This window comes from Strongylocentrotus purpuratus, unplaced genomic scaffold (assembly GCF_000002235.5).
Source record: "Strongylocentrotus purpuratus isolate Spur 01 unplaced genomic scaffold, Spur_5.0 spur5_scaffold_14, whole genome shotgun sequence".
Taxonomy (NCBI): Eukaryota; Metazoa; Echinodermata; class Echinoidea; order Camarodonta; family Strongylocentrotidae; genus Strongylocentrotus; species Strongylocentrotus purpuratus.
Genome location: NW_022145599.1, coordinates 3,153,658 through 3,173,732, shown reverse-complemented (window position 1 = coordinate 3,173,732; position 20,075 = coordinate 3,153,658). Strand labels below are relative to the sequence as shown.

Below are 20,075 nucleotides of genomic sequence, written 5' to 3'. Positions count from 1 at the left end.
CTTCCTCTCTTTCTCTATTCTTTTCTTTCTTTCTCTGGTAGGGATAAGCATCGATTTTTTTCTTCAAGATTTATAACACCAAAGATATCATCTAATAGTTGTTTTATGTAATCATGATATCGTTGTTGTTTTTAAATTTAAAAAAATGACTTTTAAGATGCATTATGTGCGCCATATAGTTTTATTTGTTATGTTGAGACACAATTTTTTTTTCTTTCTAAAACTTAACGACATTCCTCGAATGTTTGAGCGCCGTATTGTTGTAGCCGGGGTAGTTATATAATTTCAGGGCCCTCAGGATAAACAGTATTCATTCTGATGAGGCTACCCGTGTTAACATGTCATATTATTAATATCATTATTATTTTTGGCTACTTTCAATTTACCACAATAAATCAATGTATTTACCTATTATTTGTTATTTTCCTTAAACTGCGCAGCCATCGAGTACTAAAAACGTCACATTCGCGCTGTTTTTACAGGTACCTCGATCCTAATGGATCCGGTTTATCCCACTGGTTTGGAACACGGTTATGCTCGATCACGGCAAGTACAGAGCCGCCTGGCTAGAGCTGCCCTTCCTATACCGGGGGCGCTTGGCGCCCCACCCGGCGAGGAGACTGCCAACTCGTGGTTGCGGCCGCCTCTTGGTACCAGGTTCCTCATGTAGCTCATTTCGAGGGTCGGGGTGGTGACTCTGTTTCTGAGTCACTAGTCAGCGCAGCCCCAAACCCCTCGTGGTTTGACAGCCGACGCGCAGGTACGCCTTCCGACCCTGTTGTTGTTGTTGTTTGATTGGGTTTTAAGGCACTTCAGTCAAAATTGACTAATTATGTCCCACGACTCGCTTGGCTTTCTATTTCTAATGTGGGTTTGAGACCCTGGCCTAAATTTTCGTAGCCATGCCTGTAGGGCAAAGGATAAACAGGGGCGTACGTGGCTCCGAGACCCACGCCAGATCTGGCATGCCACTCACTGCCTATCTGGGGTCACTAATCCGCCTCAGGGTCAGGTCTCGGGAACTTGAGATTTCCGAGTCTGACGGTCTGGTGTCATGAGATCGTGCTCACCTTAAAGGGATCGGGTAACTTTGTCCCAGATTCTGAAACAAAATTCTGGGTTTAGCTAATGCTGCAATGATAATCATAAACCTTTAGGTCAGTCAGGAACCCCATGACTTTTACAAGCCGATCGCCTGTCTGGTTATAATTTACGTTTTCCTAACGGTTTTCATAACACTACAGTCTATTGTGGATAACCGTCCTGACCATGAACTATAGGAGGGAATTCGCATTTCCACCTCAGGATTTCTTAAAAGGGCTATCCCTTCCCTTTTGACGGGGATACCCCACTCGGAGGAGCATCTGTTTGGGAACCATTTTGCCGCTGTCCTTCAGCGCGAGATTGACTCTCGGAAACAGGCGGCGGAGATAGCAAAGCAAGATATAGTCCTCGCCAACCGCTCTAACCTTCTAGACAGAAGGCTAAGGCATGACTAACATGATTTATTTCCTGGAAAGGAGAGAATCACACCGACAGACATCGCATAGTCTTGGCCGGTATTGTAGGGTCTAGGCTGCGCATGAACATGCAAGCCGAGAAGCCTGTTCGATGTACCGAACCGCGCTGGCCAGAAGATACACACAAAACGGTCAATGATTTTATGTAGACAGGTTGTCTGGAATCTCCGCAAAATGCGAAAAATTGAACAGCGTAGATTTTTCCCACCTTCTCTTTTCTGCTTCCATTTAATTTTGTTAATGCAACTTGAATTCGGCGTAAATATTCATAAGTGAATGATACACACCAATAAAAACTAAAACAACAACAACAATGATAACTGACTACACAGAAGCTAGGCTTTATAGACAAATGGGAGAGATCGGAGCTGTTCCCCACCCGTACCCAAGTGTACTTGGGTGCGGAGATAGACATCCCATACCAGGTCGCTCGCCCCAACCACGACAGAATTCGCACGATTTTCTTGGCCGCTCGGTCCCTGCCTCTTTCTCGCAGAGTGCGAGCCATGTACTAGTCCAGACTCTGCACGGTCCTTTATAATTTCCCTACACACTTGATTCAAGCCGTCGAAGATGGCGTTATCAACAAACTCATAATTATGCTCACCAGCCCAGGCCGATGTGTGTTTTACGGCATTATAGATCTCCCACTTTCAAAGAAGAAGGTCTACAGCTGTTTTATCACACACATTAGAATTACAGTGTAGCTTCAAGTATAGTCCAGAATCTGCACGGTCCTTTATAATTCCCTACACACTTGATTCCAGCCGTCGAAGATGGCGTTATCAACAAACTCATAATTATGCTCACCAGCCCAGCCTGAGGCTCTTTCGCCGGCTGTCCTAATTTAATGATCACGCCATCATCGGCTGGTAGCAAGTAAGTAGGGAGAGGTAGCATTGGTGTGATGGAAATCAAAATTAAATAGGCCAGATTCTGGACTAGCCATGTACTGGCTTAAGTTCCCGGGCTACCTCCCCAGTATGGCGGAGGTATTTCCAGATTGCAAACTTCTGATGTGGCCCTTTCAGAGGCACCTCTTGAAGTTCTTCACGCCGAGCGTGGTTTCCCTCGAGGTATGGATCCCACTACCGAGGGAAATCTTGCGTATTCTCGTCCCCTGGACAAACGAGTCGTTTATAACTCAGGGCAAACCCCTTCGTATCCCTCTTCCGTCAGTTTTCCTCACGACTGATGCGTCCTTTCTAAAGCTTCTCTCATACATTTGACGGTCAAAACCATGTTCCCCATCGCTATTGCGTCCCAGCAGAGGATGAGTACTCTCCATACCCTGTGTACCTCCCCTGGCCATATCCGGTTGGAGGGACAGGGCGTTAGACTTATACCAAGGCCCTCCTTTATTGCAAAGAACCAGTCGGTTTCCTCCGGGCCGGTTGAGTTTTTCCTCGGTCCCCTTTCTGACTTCTCCTCGGTCAAGGAGGACAAAGTCTGGAGCCAGATGAGGGCATTGAAATGGTGCTTGGACAAGAGTTATCGTTAGGACGACCAGCTCTTTGTCAATGTAATGGCCTGGAAGATATTATAAGGGCCACCTTTTGGCGGTCTCCCAATTCGTTCACTTCCTTTTATATCAGAGACGTTCCTTCTGGTGAAGTACTGTTTGCGACTTCATCCTTGAGGGCGCCATCGTCTGCCATAAATTACAATTAACCCCCTTCCACTTGGGACATGCAACCCGGACTTATCCGTGTTACTCTAGCAAATAATGGGTAGATACATCAAATCAGACAAATCATACCTGATTTTATTATTTACTAGATAAATCTATGTATCTACCTTTGTCCCTCCCTCCGCTCCCTCTCCTTGCGGGCTCCTTGCCCAGCAACATGCCTATGGCGTTGTCTCAGGTGGCTCGTCAGAGGATGATGGCGGGCGTGCGTTTGCGCACGTGACCCTAGGTAGGCAATGTACTGGGGTGGGGCATGCGCGAATGTGACGTTTTTAGTTCTCGATGGCTGCGTAGTTTAGGGAAACTAGCAAATAATAGGTAGATACATAGATTTATTTAATAAATAATAAAACCAGGCATGATTTTTCTGTCATGGTATAATTTTCATTATTATTATCGTAATTATTATTCTTATCATTCCTCTCGTTTTTATTACTAATTGTATTTTTAATTTTACTTATTTACTTTTTTATCTTTTATTTATTTATCTGGTTCTTTATGGTGATAAGACAGTGTAGGTACAATTCCTGGCTGGGAGATGGTGACCTTGAATGATGAGCCTATGGGGCACTTTCACTTAAATTGTAGATGAACGGCAAGCCTAGTCAGATTTTTTTTCTTTCTACCTTCCTCTCTTTTCTCCATTGTTTTCATTCTTTCTATTGCATTAATAGCATCGGAGTTTCAAGATTTCATGTCATCAAAATATCATGTAATAGCTATTTTATGTAGCCTTATCCCTGATACAACATACCAGCAAGAGACCGACCTTGAATATTAAATTACGTGTGGCAGTGTGATTTCTAATTAAGTACATGAAATGCACTTTTAGGTAAAGAGGTGACTAGCATCGGAGATGAGTCTCATAGCAACGGTTGCCAACAACCTGTTCATGCATGATGCTCAGGACGAAGGTCAATTACTCGTTTAACAGTTCGTCCCTGCAAAATCAGAAGAACAATGGCAAACAAAACTTGATATAGTCTCCTCGCACCAGCCGTTTACACATAGCATCATCACGCAGTATGTGATTGACATCTAAGGAGGCGAAAGAAAGAAAGAGGAATATTCGGAGGTTTACGACCACAACATTTGTCATAATAAAGAACCAAGGGTTTGAATCTAGACACCCTTCGAGCAGTTATAGCACAGTTGTCAGAAACTGTCTTATAGTGGGGCTGGGGTTGGGGTCTTGAGAGTTAATCCTCCCGAGAAAAAAAAGACGTTCATAATTTCATTTGAGCCAGGCATCTGCAAAAAAAGTAAATATTCTTCTAAAACTGCGCCTGACCGTCCTGATTGGTTAGTCGATTGGCTCATTTCCTTAAAAACACGAACATGCATATATTACAGTATAAGCAAATGGCTCTGTGCCTCCTGGAGGTTCAGAACACCAATCAACGACACTGTCACTGTGCCTAAAGCTGTCACTTAAGCCCCAACATGTTTCAACCCAAACAAATTCATCCAATTTACGCCTGGACGACCAATTTACATGGCCAATTACAATGACCATTTAAGACTGATTGCAATTTAGATCATTGATCAAGCATTGTATCAGTGATCGCTGAAACGTGAAAGATGTGGGTAGTAGATAGTGTGAGGTAATTAATCGTCAAAAATGGAAGAGTGCTATAATCTAGAAGCACACGCATACTACAGAAGTTGCTTGTTGTATGAACGGCAGTCAATTGTTTTTAATGAAGAAAAAGAAACATGGATGTTTTCCAGTGGCGGTTATCGGGATTATAGAGTCCGAAAGGGATTCAAAAAGAAAATGTGCGTCCCTCCTGCAAGAAGTTAGGAGCTAAAATATCAAAACCAGATTAATTCCCGCATTGAATTTAGAACTTATGAACTATGTATACATGCACGTAACATGACGTAAATGGATGTTAAAATTGTATAAGTCATTACAAGGCAATGGGGAGGACCGAGCGGTATTGTTATTGTTTAAATTTTCACCTCTAAAGGATGCATAAAATTATGAATGATACCCTTAGGGCGAATTCGCAAGGGAGCATTGCAACTAATCATTAGTGTCTTTTTAATTGTGGACATTATAAATCGCTTTTCCATTTACCTCTTCCTGTGTTTAGGAAGCAAAAATAATAAAAACCTCGATGACTCAAATGTCGACAAATTGACCAAGACACCGGAAGTTTGTATGAAACCTTCAACAATGTTATTTTATACATTCATCCTGTATGGTACGCAGATGGACACGATCCTATGCAAAGCAGTGAAGCCACGATCGTTTGTCATTTTTCGAATCGTCGAACCTTTGAAAACGTATAATACACAATATCGTAGATAGCGGCCCCCTTATTACGAGATCGTTAACATATAACGGGGAGCAAAGAGAGTGATATTTAGAGGGGGAAAAGCATTATAAATTATTAATTGACATTATTATAATAGAGGTTTCCCCCAAGCAGGTGAAGCAGCCATGTTGAAGGACAAACAATAAAAACATGTGCATCGGACTATGAACAGTCATTGTTTTCATGGTCCTAGTGCACGGGTTTGCTATTGCTTTGTCCTCTATCATAACATCACCAGAGAACCCTCTATTGTACATTAGCCCTCTCTTTCTGTGTTTTCACACCCATTCAAGTGTAACCCTGGACGATTGACGCCTCTACCCCCGCCCCCAACATCGACACAAACCGAAGATATGCCACTGCGTCACAATTGACTGTCAGGAAGGTAATACTAATCAACTCTCTATTTAACACGTAGAGTTTAGATTACAAGTAGTTGGAACAGATGAATAAAATGTTTTATACAAGACACTTAACAAAGACGTATGCCTAAAATTATATTAAAATTATTTTCTTTCTGACTCGAGTATACTCGTAGAAGGTGTGTGAATCCTCATGGATAACATTTCATGGGTATTTTTGTAAGAATTTAAAAGAAATTCAAATCAAATATTTGAAGCCTCTTCATAATGGTTTTAATGTGTCATGCATAGGCTGCAGAGTTCAAAGGATATTCTGATATTATTGATTACATGAGTAAGTGTTGTGCTACATACTTAGTTTCATTTATGTTGACAATAACAGAAATTAAATTTACAACGAATTTTACTTGACAAATCATTATGAAGATAGAAAAAATCAACATTTAAGAATGATATTAAATGTTGACATTAATTCAGTTGAGGATTAAAAAATATATAGCTGGTATTTATCGTATTCAAGTGGTAAATACATAAATGCTAGCTGTAGGAAACCAGACAAAGCAAAGCTTTAATTAAGGTTCCCTAACATAAATATCACACTATAATTTAATAACAACATTTTGTTCATACACTAGCCGATATCTCGATTGCTGATATATGTAGCCAACATTATACCTAACCATTACCTACAACACAGTTGCGTCCCTCTTACCCTTACCCCTACCCATATACATTCGGCTAAAGACATAGAAGTAGTGTAATGATGAAACAATGCACTCTGATGTAATATAATACAATTTAAATAATCTGAATGCATAATAAACATAATAATGATAATAGTCACTCTTGTATAGCGCTTTATAGTACTTGTCTAAGCGCTTTACATTGAAACTATCATTACCCCAGTCATTGGATTCAATTGACAATCCACACAATGAAAATGCACACGCTCTGCTCCCTCGAGAGTCTAATTTTGTTAAGTATGATTTATAGGAGGAGCCAAAATGACCATATCATCATACGTCTATGTTTAATAGTCGGATTAAAAAAAACGGGGAGAGGGAGAGAGAGAGAGAGAGAGAGAGAGAGAGAGAGAGAGAGAGAAGGGGAGTGATAAGGATGCTGGTGCGGGGAAATTAATTTTAAAAATAGAGTTGGAATGGTATTAGAGTGAACCAAGGATGAAGAAGCCTGGGGATTCTTTTGGGGGGAAAAAAGTAGTGCGCGGTGACTGTCCTGGACAGGCGCGTACGCAGGATTTTTTCAAGGGGGGGGGGGGGGAGGGGTTAACATTTTTCGGGCCGAAAATTTCGCATCGACTCAGCCAGCCGCTGAATAAGCGGGGGGGGGGGTAAGAGGACACTTTTTTTCTTTTTTTTTGTCTCGAAATTTAAAAATTTGACATTTTGCTCCGTTGGGGGGGGGGGGGGTAAGGTCTCCTTTTTTAGGTCAGCCATGGGATTTTTTTTTATTTTTTAGGGGGGTTTATACACATAAACATACCAAAGAGAGGGGGGTTTAACCCCCCCCCCCAAACACCCCCCTGCGTACGTGCCTGGTCCCGGATAACACTGATATGATAAGGTTCTATAGCTTTTCACGAACATTGGGATGTTGTTCTGAATAAAAGGTACTTCTCTTTTAGGCAGAGCTGGCGTGTGTGTATGTGTGTGTTCTGTCTGTATGTGTGTGTTCTGTCTGTATAAGGGTGGGATGGTGAAGTGTGTATTATGATGGGATGGCAAAAATTCGTCGGGACACTCCTTGACAGTGGCGTTGCGAACAATTGAGAGGAACAGTGTTTATGTTATTGTAAGTCCCGATACATTCGTGCATTCGGAGGATACTGCATAAGCGTAGAAAACATGATTTCATGGTGGAAAATTGGAATTATTCTGCCAGTGGAAAGGTACATTAACCATACAAAATGAAATTCAAGGCTGAATTGCATTTTTTTATCTTTGGTCTGGCATCTTTGATGGTGATGAGGCAGGTAGGAGCAATGATATCACAGTCATCTATTGTGCTGGAGAACGGCGGATATACCGATATTGTGGTTGCTATTGATGAGAGTCTGAAGGAGAATGACGCCTTGGTTCAGGCGATACAGGTAAGTAACACCACTTTCTTATATAACCCTTTGAGGAGGCGCAATGGCTCAGTGGTAGAGCAGTTGTCTCGTTACCGGAAGGACCCGGGTTCGAAACCAAGTCAATGCTCTCGTGCCTTTTGGTAAGGCATTACTCTTCATTACAAAGACCATCGGAGAGGACTTAAAGTGGCATGTAACTTTGCCAAAGTTGACCACCTATTACAATACCACACACAACAGCAACACGTAACGTTGCTATGTCAGACATGTCGCAAGGGGAATGAGATCTTGACGTTTTTGGAGTAGAGCTTAGCAAGTTTTAAAAACATATATTTCAAAAAATATTAAAAAATCTATGAAACAAATTCAGAAGTTTACATATCAAAATATGAGATGTATGCAGGACTGCACACCAACAGGAATACACTTGTATGGGCCCTTTAAAGCCGTTTGTTCCCTGGTTGTTTACCTACAAACATATAAATGCTTCCTTAGCAGTCGGGTAAAACATTCATCGATCAATATTATCATTCATCATCATCCATCAAAAATGTTTGGCAACTCAAAGTGTGATGTATTTTTTTTTTTCCCAAATGAAAATTTCATTTGGTACTCATCACAAAATTCAATATTATTTGATATATTACAGAGTTGTGACTTAATTAAAACAAAAAACCACTTTAAAGCTTCTATGGCATCTTGTAAAATGTAATAAAGGAAATCAATGTTTAATTTTCAGGGCTTGTATAAATTAGATTTTTCCCCATGAACCGTTTCCGCCTCCCACTCCCCACCCCGAGAGCTCAGCGCGGTAGATACAACGATTCACCATTTCATACGATCTGTGTTCTTAAGAGTTGGTATGTTAGTATTGTTATCGAAAGCCACTTCTCTAAGAGTAATCTATAAAATGCAGGCATACTCAAAGAAATATTATTTACTTCACAATTGCAGTTAAACAGGAATAGTTCACCATATTTCTTTTCATAGTAATTCAGGGCATGGTACCAACCTGCCTATTTCCAGGCCTCACGTTGTTGACCCAAAATTGTTGTTGCTAGTCTACAAATTACTTAACGTCTATTATTTTCGAACCTCCATTATTTAATATTTTGTATCATGACGTTTCGTTTTACTCGATCCGGTCCATTTTAAAAGTAGTCATATCATGCATTTTCTATCTCCATTAATATTTTGTTGGGTATGACAATTGAAGAACACAAATATGTAAAATTAGAGATTCCAAATGTTTCCAAAGTTTGTATCTTCCCAAACAAAGTTAGTTTTCTTGATTTCCATAAATTCAAAAAATGTTTAAGTCCAGATATAAGTTCACGTAATTTTTCATCTTGCAAAAGAGTTTCGTTACATCCAACAAATGTTCCTAAAAGGTTGATAGTATCAACTACGTCCATCTGTTTTATATCTTGTTCAATTGGTTTGGTAGTAGTATCCTTTTGGTGTCCGACTTTTAGGATCTCTTTTTTTTTCTGTATTGAATTGAAAAGTTGAGCATTTATGAAATTGTTCCAAGTATAACAAATAAGTGTTTATAGATCGATTATTGTGGCAAAAGGAGCAAAAATCGTCTGCATATAATGACAAATTAATTTCTTTATCGATTATTTTAATTCCTGCTATATCTTTGGAAGCGCGGAAACGAATTGCTAGAGTTTCTAGAAAAATTAAAAAAAATTGAGACAGGGACCCCCCCCCCCCCAGTCTTACATCACGTCTTATTTGGAAATACCCAGTAGATGTTTCATTATTTAGAACACAGCCTTCTATATCACAATATAACCATCTAATGAAAGAAGGGCCAAAACCGAACTGTTCAGGCGCACAGTAAATATAGTCATGGTCGACAGAATAAAATACCTTCTGGAAGTCTACCGATATAATTCAGTATTTAGATAATATAATTTATCATTTATATTGCGTATAGCTTCAATTATTATCCTCCCTTCTATAAATCAATGTTGATCGGGGTGGATTATTTCATCCAAAACATTAAGTGCTCTTGCGGATAAGACTTTGGACCATAGTTTGGCGTCCACATGAAGCAATGAAATGGGTCGATAATTTTGTAACTTTCTCTTATCTTTATTCGGTTTTAATGTTTGTTTAATCATGCTTAATTTGTTACTATTTGAAAATTGCAGATATAAATTATTGAGGGCAACCATGATTCTGAGATAAGTTCCCAAAAAGTGAACGTAAAGTTCTTTAGGTAGGAAACCTTCTGGAAGGCATTTCACATAGCACTTTAAAGCACTCGTCGTTAGACAGCTTGCCTTCGCAAAGTTCCATTGCTTTTTTAAATAAGCAATTCCCGTTTACGTTTAAGAACTTCATAGCATTTTCGCCATGAACATTTACTGATTGTTTTGAATATAGAATATCGTAAAAATTATTTTATCTGCTCAAGAATCTCTTCTTCGTTATCTAAATCGCTATTACCCTCTGTTAATTTTTGGATACTAGACTTAATATTACGTTGCCGTTCTAAATTCAAGAAATACTTATTGTACTTTTCCCCATATTTTGTCCAGTCTGCTCTTGATCGAATGTGGTATCCTTTATTTCATTATGATATTCATCTAATTTTTGTTTAGCCTTGACGCAACAGTAATACTAGTCCCTTCCAATTTCTTATCCAAATTTGAAAAAATGTTTAATTCATGCACTTGAAGTTCAATGTAGGTCATGCGGCTAAGTTGTGTTTTGTCTTCTCTTATATTATAGCGCATGTTCATTGATGGTTCGGGATATTTATATCAGGCGACAAGGAAACGTGTCTACTTCAAGAGCATCACCATCATCATCCCATCTACCTGGTCAACTAAAGCAGAGTACAGGTCACCAGGACGATTGACCTTTGACGATGCCGACGTCAGAATTGCACCACCCAATTCTCTGTGGGCGCCAAATCCTTACACACACCAGGTGCAAGGATGTGGAAAGCCAGGGAGTTACATTCATTTCATAGAAGAATTCTTAACCAGCTCCGAAACGAAGGATACCTTTGGACCCTTAGGTAATAAACCTTTCAGAAAAGCTATTTTTTTATTTTAAAAAAAATAATCGAGTTCGAATGAAGGTATCTCTCTCGTTTAATAATGGATTTTCATCTATTTAGTTATTACCTAATGCCTGTTACTTATATTTTATAAGTATTGAAGTTCAGAATGTTCAAAAGGCCAACAAAATAAAGGAAAAAGTAGTAAAATTAAGTCCTGCAAAATGCTATTGTACTTAATCATGTACAACGAATCTCACTTTTATCATATTTGATACAAGTATTTCTCTCGTTACAGCATTTCTATCATTACAGTTTGTACTTTGAACTCGAATGAAAACCCTTAACCAAATAACGAATAATCATGTATTGTATAACTGTTTCTGAGGATTAGTCTTGGTTACATCTTTGACTGACGTATTAAATTCAGGGCGTGTGCTGATACATGAGTGGGGTCATCTTAGATGGGGGCTCTTCAATGAATATCCTGATCCCGTGGGAGACCAAAAGGATATAGTCCATTACTACCAATCAATGGAAGATGAAAAATGGAAGCCCGTGGCGTAAGTCGCATTTAATAAAACGCATTTAAATAACTAAAATAGTAGAAAATATTGTTTCATTCAATACAAGCCGTTTCTAAAATACCAATGAACAGTAACAATTAAAAAAAAAAAAAACATGATTTTTTTTGATTTTTTTTAAATGTTCAAACTCAATAAATATCATAATACACTCGATAGGAAAGGAATGTAAGCAATGAGAAATTAATAACAAAACAAAACAAAACAAATAACCGACCGTCGTAGTGCAATTTTTTGTCAGAGTGTTGGATGTACTCTTATTTATATTTCATTGATACAAGAATATTCAATTAAGTCAAGATGATGCATGACTTTTCAATTAAGATGATGCACGCCAATAGCCGCTCTGATGTGTTTTTTTTTTTGCTGTATTTTTAAGACAGGACAAGACTTTATTAATTTTTTTACTTTATTCTAATGGGATTTATCTCGATTTCATGATCTACCTTTCCACCCGATGCCTTTTTATTTAGGTGTAACCAAGGGATTTACACCAGGGCACTTATCAAAGATGAAAGTAACGACGCTTCCGACTATCGAGGTTGTGAGGGGAATGAAGATGATGGATATGAAGAAGGGTGCATGGCGATAACCTCAGGACCAGGATTATCCACTGGCTCTATCATGTACGGACTGCTTAAGTTTGATCAGGTATATTATGTTCAATTTATCGGCTCAAATGAGCCGAATTCGATTGAAGTTTATTTTATTTTATTTCTGCATTTTTTCAAGTACAATAAGTGAATAACAAAGAACCTTTAAACGTCAAGGATAATGCAATTATGCAAACAGAAATAAATTCGAGATGTCAGTTATTACCTGCTGCATGTTGAAATCAACTATGTTGTTCAATTTGGTATTAAAGAAAGAGAGAGAAAGATAGATGAAGAGAGACAGAGAAAGGGGAGAGAGAGAGAGAGAGCGAGGAGAGAGAGAGAGAGAATCGAATTGAATTGAATTTATTCACCATTATAATAATATTAATAATAATAATAATAATAATAACTAGACTTTAATACGTATGCTCATGATTTACATAATGAAGAATGCATTTTCACGATGTCATATTTTTATATAAAAGGCTTCTCCCATTATGATCTATCCATTGTCAAGTTTCTACTGTTTAGCCTTGATCATTATGGATGTATGGAAGATATATTGAGACAATTTGACCATTGACCCTAATTAACATAATTAGGCCTACACATACACATTACATATTCCGTGGTAAGAATGAAGTAAGCGAGGGGAAATGAAGACAATGACAAACGAGTGAGAGAGAGAATATGGCCGGGTTCAAATTAAGTGTTCTTTAAATTATTAGACCCAGTACTGAGGATCTTTTTATCTGCCATGTTTTTGTTACCTGATGGCTTTTGAAGCTACAGAGAAATTCCGTCTTTTGTCACCAAATATTGTTCAAATAGCATTGTAGAGACGATGAACAACTACTAACGCAAAGTCGTAAGCCATGAGAATGTCAATTTCTATCTCGTTCTGCTAAATAGCCCGAACAATAGAATCAATCAAGTGGAATAAACTGTTAAACAAATTTATCATGAGTTCTGAAATTTCAGTTTGGTACTGCACGTCATAATAGTATTAAAGAGCAGCAATGGCGAACGATTGTCGCTAAAATTCAGAAATTGTTGCTTAGATTGCTTAAATTACCATGAGACATCAAGTTTCATAGAACTATGATCGACAAACATGATATTGTTTTGAAAACAGTCTGAAAAAATTGGAGGTAGAATGAATAAGAGATAATGTGGTAATGTAAACAAGTGTATTATGTTCATGTTAATCCCCTACTTCCAAAATCATGATTGTATTCTCTATTTATTTCTCCTATATAATTTATTTCAATTGAAAATAGAAATTCTAATGTTCTTTCTTTTTGCTTGATAATATTTCACAACGAATTGACAGTTTTGGTAGACATCTTGGATGTATCATAGCAATAAATTCTTGGCACATGACGTATTGTGTATACGATAATAATGATAAGAAGAAGAAGCATACAAATAACTACAAGAATAATAACAATAACACATACTTACTATAATAATGATTATAATTACGATATTTACTATAATAATAGATATAACAATGATAAAAATAATGATTATTATGATACTGCTGCTATTACTACTTCTACAACTACAACTACTAAGGAGAAGTAAATGAAGAAAAAGGGGTAGGAGAAGAATCATTTCAGCGATATTAGTGAGTATATTCTTAATGATTGAGGCATACACGTGCATACACATTACATATTCCGTGGTAAGAATGAAGAAAGCGAGGGAAATTGAAGGAAATGACAAACGAGAGCGACACAGAGAGAGAGAGACAGAATATGGCAGGGTTCAAATTAAGTTTCCTTTAAATCAGACCCAGTACTGAGGATCTTTTTATGTGCCATTTTTTCGTTATTTGACGGCTTTTGACGCTACATAGAAATGCCATCTATTGTCACCAAATATTGTTCAAATAGCATTGTAAAGACGATGAACACTAATGCAAAGTCGTAAGCCATGAGAATGTCAATTTCTATCTCGTTCTGCTAAATAACCCGAACAATAGAATCAACCAAGTGGAATCAACTGTTAACCGAATTTATCACGAGTTCTAAAATTTCAATTTGTTACTGCACGTCATAATAGTATTAAAAAGCAGCAAAGGCGAACGATTGTCGCTAAAATTCAGAAATTGTTGCTTAGATTGCTTAAATTACCATAAGACTTTAAGCTTTATAGAACTATGATCGACACACATGATATTGTTTTGAAAACAGTCTGAAAAAATGGAGGTAGAATGAATAAGAGATAATGTGCTCATGTTAACAAGTGTATTATGTCCATGTTAATCCCCTAGTTCCAAAATCATGATTGTATTCTCTATTTATTTCTCCTATATAATTTATTTCAATTGAAAATAGAAATTATAATGTTCCTTCTTTTTGCTTGATAATATTTCACAACGAATTGACATTTTTGGTAGACATCTTGGATTAACACTCCGGTGTAACAAAAATATATAAATGTACAATGACAATGTCAATATAACATAAATTCATGACATGAATAATAAAAATACATGTTCTACAACAATATACATGAACGTTATACAAATATTTTAAAAGAGTTATAAGTAATTTTAGTGTCAAGAGTAAAACAATAAATGACCAATGAGTTTGTGATCGATGGTAAAATAGAGTCAAAGTAGCACATGTGCTAGTCGAGTCTGACTCTCGTTATCAAAAACCTAAAATAAAGTTTATTGAAAATGTATTTCCGAATCCTATAAATAAGATTTGTGTATAATATTACAATTCAAAAAACGAGACTGGTTGCTATATACATCTATATAATTACAAGGTGTTAATTCGTGGTTTTCACCCAAGAGAAAGAGAAAGGCATGATTAAGATTTCCGTACTATATGTTATGATTAGGGGTTACGTATATTAACAAATAATAATAATGAAGAAAAAATATACGGGAAGCTCCTCAAAAATATATAATTTCTTTCATCGGACATTGGTTTCAATCACACACATAAAGAATGCATCATCTGAATCCATTTGGACAGATGAATGGTAATTGGTTCATTTACTTGAGTCTTAATGCAAGGGTTGAGGGTTCGAATCACAATGTAATCATAGTGCCTTTATCTAGGGCTTGACCCAACGACATTCGACTCTCCATTCAAGGGAGAAAGTTACTTGACTACGACTCATCCGCAATTCACGAAGTGATAGATGAATGATATTTTTGGTAATTTAATTTCAGTACGATTTTTCTTTCATTTACTATAGAATCCTTCTTTTCTTCTTCTAAGATACAACATTTTTGTGATAACGACAAGAGTGATCCTGACAACCTTCATAACCGAGAAGCCCCAAATAAACACAATCGACTTTGTAACTCAAGGAGTGCATGGGAAGTCATGAGGGAACATGAAGATTTCAAAGGTACATGTAATTCTTGACTTGACTTTTATTCAAATTGCCGTATTATTTTATATACAGTAGTGTATTCTTTTTTCTTTTTTTTCTTTTCTTCTTCTTTTCTTCTTCTTTTCTTCTTTTAATTAACAGTGTGAAATAGTTTTTTCGTTGATATTGAACTGTTATAACGTACATTTTTATAAACGCGTTTCACAATGTAAGCCTTCGGATTTTTAAAGTCATTCCTTCAAAATAAAAACGTGATGCATTTTTCCTGTTAAAATTACATCAAGTCTTTAAAGATTATTTTTCTCTTTGCCTCATTCAGAGGTGTTTATTCCATATTCAAACAATTAACAAGTCTTTATAGATAATTGGAAGCTTGAAATCACTTACAAAATATTATCTATACAACAGGGAAATTAACTATGATTAATAAAAAAAAAATATAATTTTCTTTCATGTATGATTACCAGACAACATTTCCCCACCATTGGATCTGAGTGATGCTGATATCTTACCGTCATTCACACTGGCCCAAGCACGTATTAGAGATGAATGTCGGATAGTTATAGTTATTGATACATCAGGGAGCATGGATGTAAGTTCTTTCATTATAGTCCATCATGTAGGTATAACCTATGTCTTAGAAATGTGGAGATCCATAAAACCGATAGCCCCTAAATTGACATTTAAAACAAAATTGTAGAACAACGGCCAAGACCGAAAGCCCAAGTCGGCTTGCAATGATTTTTTGAAGTTTTTACTCGATCCATGGCAAATGTAATGAGGTAAATTTTTCACTGAATGTTGTCCTGTGGGATTGTCCCATATTAATACATTTGCGTCTTTTTTTGATTGTGCATATGTTTGTATGTGTATTATACGGTGAAAGGTGATTCGATATTTGCTCCTGAGACAATTACTCCGGCCATTAATTCGTCAGGCATAGATTTTGGGTCAGATTTGCATTTTTAAAAAGTAAAGGGTCAGGATTAGGGTTAAGTGGAATGTTGTGTCCATGGGTGTCGATCCGGGGGGGGGGTAGTTATTACTCGTAAGATGACCATAAATATACGGAAGAAAGAGGACGTAGAAAGAAAAATGATTAAGAGTCGAGAATGGTACAACGAATCGTCTTCTTTCTCTAATAATGTAATGAAACGTCAAAGCTTTCGCGCTTCGCACGGGTAGAAGGGGGGAACTGAATTCAGACAAGGGTTAAGAGCCGATAATGGTAAAACGAATCGTCTTCTTTTTTAAATAATTTAATGAAACGTCAAAGCTTCCGCGCTTCGCACGGGCGGAGGGGGGGGGGGGTAACTGAATTCAGACAAGGATTAAGAGTCGAGAATGGTACAACGAATCGTCTTCTTTCTTTAATAATTTAATGAAACGTCAGAGCTTCCGCGTTACGCGCGGAGGAAGGGGAACTTGATTCAAACAAGAATTAAGAGTCGAGAACGGTACAACGAATCGTCTTCTTTCTCCAATAATTTAATGAAACTTTCCCTGCACCCACTCCTCAAGGAAGCGCGCTCTGTAAGAGATTCGCACACTTCGCGTGCTCACTACCGCCCCTCCCCCCTTAAATAAAATCCTTGCTACGTGTTTGAGAGGATAATAACCCAGGTAGCAAGCCCATGTGGGAACCACATGGGTCCCATATGTCATCTTTATTGAGGGTGACTTGAAAACGTTAATAACTTGGAAGGGAGGGGGTGCAACCTGCCACACGCTTCTACCTCTTGGTTGCTTTAATCCATTGCCGAAAATATTTTGGCACTTATCACCCCCCCCCCCCCCCCCCAACCACGGATACAAATCGACACCGTTGGTTGTGTCCAGGTTTTAAGTTAAGAATTCAGTTAGTGTAGAAAATTGACGCCGGGCAATTTTGGCAGGAACAAGTGACATACCTACCGATTCTTGTTTCTTAATAGCCGAATGATGGGCCATCAGCTCATTGTATATCCAATGAATATATTTGTTTACAGACAAGTGACAGAATCCTGAAAGCTATCAGTGCATCCACCGCTTTCATCGATCTGGTTAATGAAGAAACATGGGTTGGCATCGTGACTTTTACTTCAAGTACCTCCATCAGGCATGGATTAATACAAGTCTCATCCCAAGCAGATAGATCTGCCTTACGCGACACATTAAGTTTCTCAGCAGATGGAGGCACGTGTATAGGATGTGGACTAGAGAGTGGACTTCAGGTATATGTTCTTCTTCTTTTTCTTTTCTTTTTCTTTTTCTTTTTCTTTTTCTTCTTCTTCTTCTTCTTCTGCTTCTTCTCCTTTCCCTTCTCCTTCGTCATCTTCTTCTTCGTCATCTTCTTCTTCTTCTTCTTCGTCTTCTTCTTCGTCTTCTTCGTCTTCTTCGTCTTCTTCTTCTTCTTTTTCTTCTTCTTCTGCTTCGTCATCTTCTTCTTATTCTTCTTCTGCTTCTTCTCCTTCGTCATCTTCTTCTTCTTCTTCTTCTTCTCCTTCGTCATCTTCTTCTTATTCTTCTTCTTCTTCTTCTTCGTCTTCTTCTTCTTCTTCTTCGTCTTCTTCTTCTTCTTCGTCTTCTTCTTCCTCTTCTTCTCCTTCTTCTTCTTCGTCTTCTTCTTCTTCTTCGTCTTCTTCTTCTTCTTCTTCTTCTCCTTCGTCATCTTCTTCTTATTCTTCTTCTTCTTCTTCTTCTTCGTCTTCTTCTTCTTCTTCGTCTTTTTCTTCTTCTTCTTCTTCTTCTTCTTCTTCTTCTTCTTCTTCTTCTTCGTCTTCTTCTTCTTCGTCGTCTTCTTCTTCGTCTTCTTCTTCTTCTTCTTCTCCTTCTTCTTCTTCGTCTTCTTCTTCTTCTTCTTCTTTTTCGTCTTCTTCTTCTTCTTCTTCTTCTTTGTCTTCTTCTTCTTTTACTACTTCCTCTTCTTCTTCTTCTTCTTCTTCTTCTTCTTTGTCTTCTTCTTCTTTTACTACTTCCTCTTCTTTTACTACTTCTTCTTTTTCTCCTCCTCCTTTTTTCTTCTTCTTTTCCTTTTTCTTTTTCTTCTTATTCTTCTTCTTCTTCTTCTTTTTTCTTTTTCTTTTTCTTCTTCTTTTTGTTCTTCTTCTTGTTTTTTCTTCTTTATGGCTTCTATAGAGTTAAACGGGCATGCCATAGGGGGTGTACGATTTGATCAAAGAAAAAATTGGCTTTTGACCGGGAAAATGGTTGTTATTTTAAACTTATCTTTGTCGAGGATTAAATTTTATGTAGTAAGGTAAATCATGGTGTAGAGTACAGCTTAATATAGACAGAACTACTGCAAACATTACTGCAACGACAAAATAATTACACAAAAAGTTTATTGACATACATATATATATATATATATATATATCTAGAAGTAGCGGGTTATCATCCTCTCAAATGATTCGGAAATTGTCAACATAAATCATAGGTGGTATTTTTAAAACATCAATACCGCAAAAAAAAGGAATTTAGAAGACTTTTTTTTTAAAACTCCAACAAAATCATCCAGGTGTTGGGAGAACATCCCTCCGGGATACTTAGCGGAGCAGACATACTATTAATGACTGATGGGGAAGATGCAGGCTTTGCTACTCATCCTGCTCGGCAGACTGCCATAGAAGAAGGAGTGAGGATCAACACTGTAGCTATAGGAGATGATGCGTACGGTAAACTCAACACCGTTTCTTTAGAAACAGGTAAGGTGCTTTGCATCATGTAGGTCCATGTTTGCATCGAAGGCACATCCAAGAGGGGGGGGGGGGGGGGATGGCCACCCAATGTCGAAAAAGAAACAAACAAACATAGCCTCGAGTAAGGATAGAAAATCTAAGCGAGTTTTTTTCTCGGAGCCTTATCAGGAGGGAGGCATGCTTTCCGGACTGATACTCTCTTACTCATGAGTCTTAGGTTATGGAATCTATTCGGGCGATGTAATGGTCAACCTTCTGCCTCTAGGCCCTCTACTGCGACCTGTGTTCGAATTTCAATCTTATCGTCCGACAGGCATAACAATGAAAAGTTATATCAGCTTATAGTAATGCTGAACATATACCGGTTAAAATAAACAATATTTTACAATCCCATGACGTAGTTGGTCCTTGTTGATACAAGTGAGAACTACTGAATAGGGTGAGGTGTGCATGTATGTGTACGTATGTATGTGCGTGTGTATTTTATATTTTTCTGACTAAACATCCTTTTAGCATAAATGCTAGTGATGCACTCTTTTATCAATTTCCATCTCAGGAGGATTAGGCTTCTCTTATCGCGATAATGATGGCAGAGCTGAACTTATCACTGCTCTAACTCAAACTGCTGAGACATGTTCGGGAACGGATACTTCGAAAGGACGCGTTCAAGTAAGGATACAAAAGGAGTGACCATTCTGCTTACTAGTAATTATCCCCTCGCCGACGAAGTCGGAGGGGATATAGTAACGCTGCCATCTGTCCTTCCGTGCGTCCTTCCGTGCGTCCGTAACAAATTTGGTTTCCGATCGATAAATTCAGTAATGTTTGACGGATTTTAATGAAATTTG

The 20,075-nt window shown here is 37.9% G+C and overlaps 1 protein-coding gene across 3 annotated transcripts in view; it reads left to right on the top strand.

Moving 5' to 3' along the window:
• LOC100893057 (calcium-activated chloride channel regulator 1) overlaps positions 1–20,075 on the top strand; it is a 38,370-nt gene that overhangs the window by 6,095 nt on the left and 12,200 nt on the right. The window contains exons 2-11 of one of the 3 annotated variants that reach the window (XM_030983980.1): positions 5,828–5,919; positions 7,890–8,006; positions 10,734–11,025; positions 11,438–11,570; positions 12,065–12,242; positions 15,430–15,562; positions 16,015–16,139; positions 17,536–17,760; positions 19,047–19,233; positions 19,784–19,896. In XM_030983980.1, coding sequence (XP_030839840.1) covers positions 7,899–8,006; positions 10,734–11,025; positions 11,438–11,570; positions 12,065–12,242; positions 15,430–15,562; positions 16,015–16,139; positions 17,536–17,760; positions 19,047–19,233; positions 19,784–19,896 — 1,494 coding nt within the window. In that variant the 5' untranslated portion in view covers positions 5,828–5,919; positions 7,890–7,898. Of the gene's footprint in view, positions 1–5,827; positions 5,920–7,574; positions 8,007–10,733; positions 11,026–11,437; positions 11,571–12,064; positions 12,243–15,429; positions 15,563–16,014; positions 16,140–17,535; positions 17,761–19,046; positions 19,234–19,783; positions 19,897–20,075 lie in introns of those variants that run through there. The other 2 variants (XM_030983981.1, XM_011667325.2) reach the window with 2 other exon arrangements.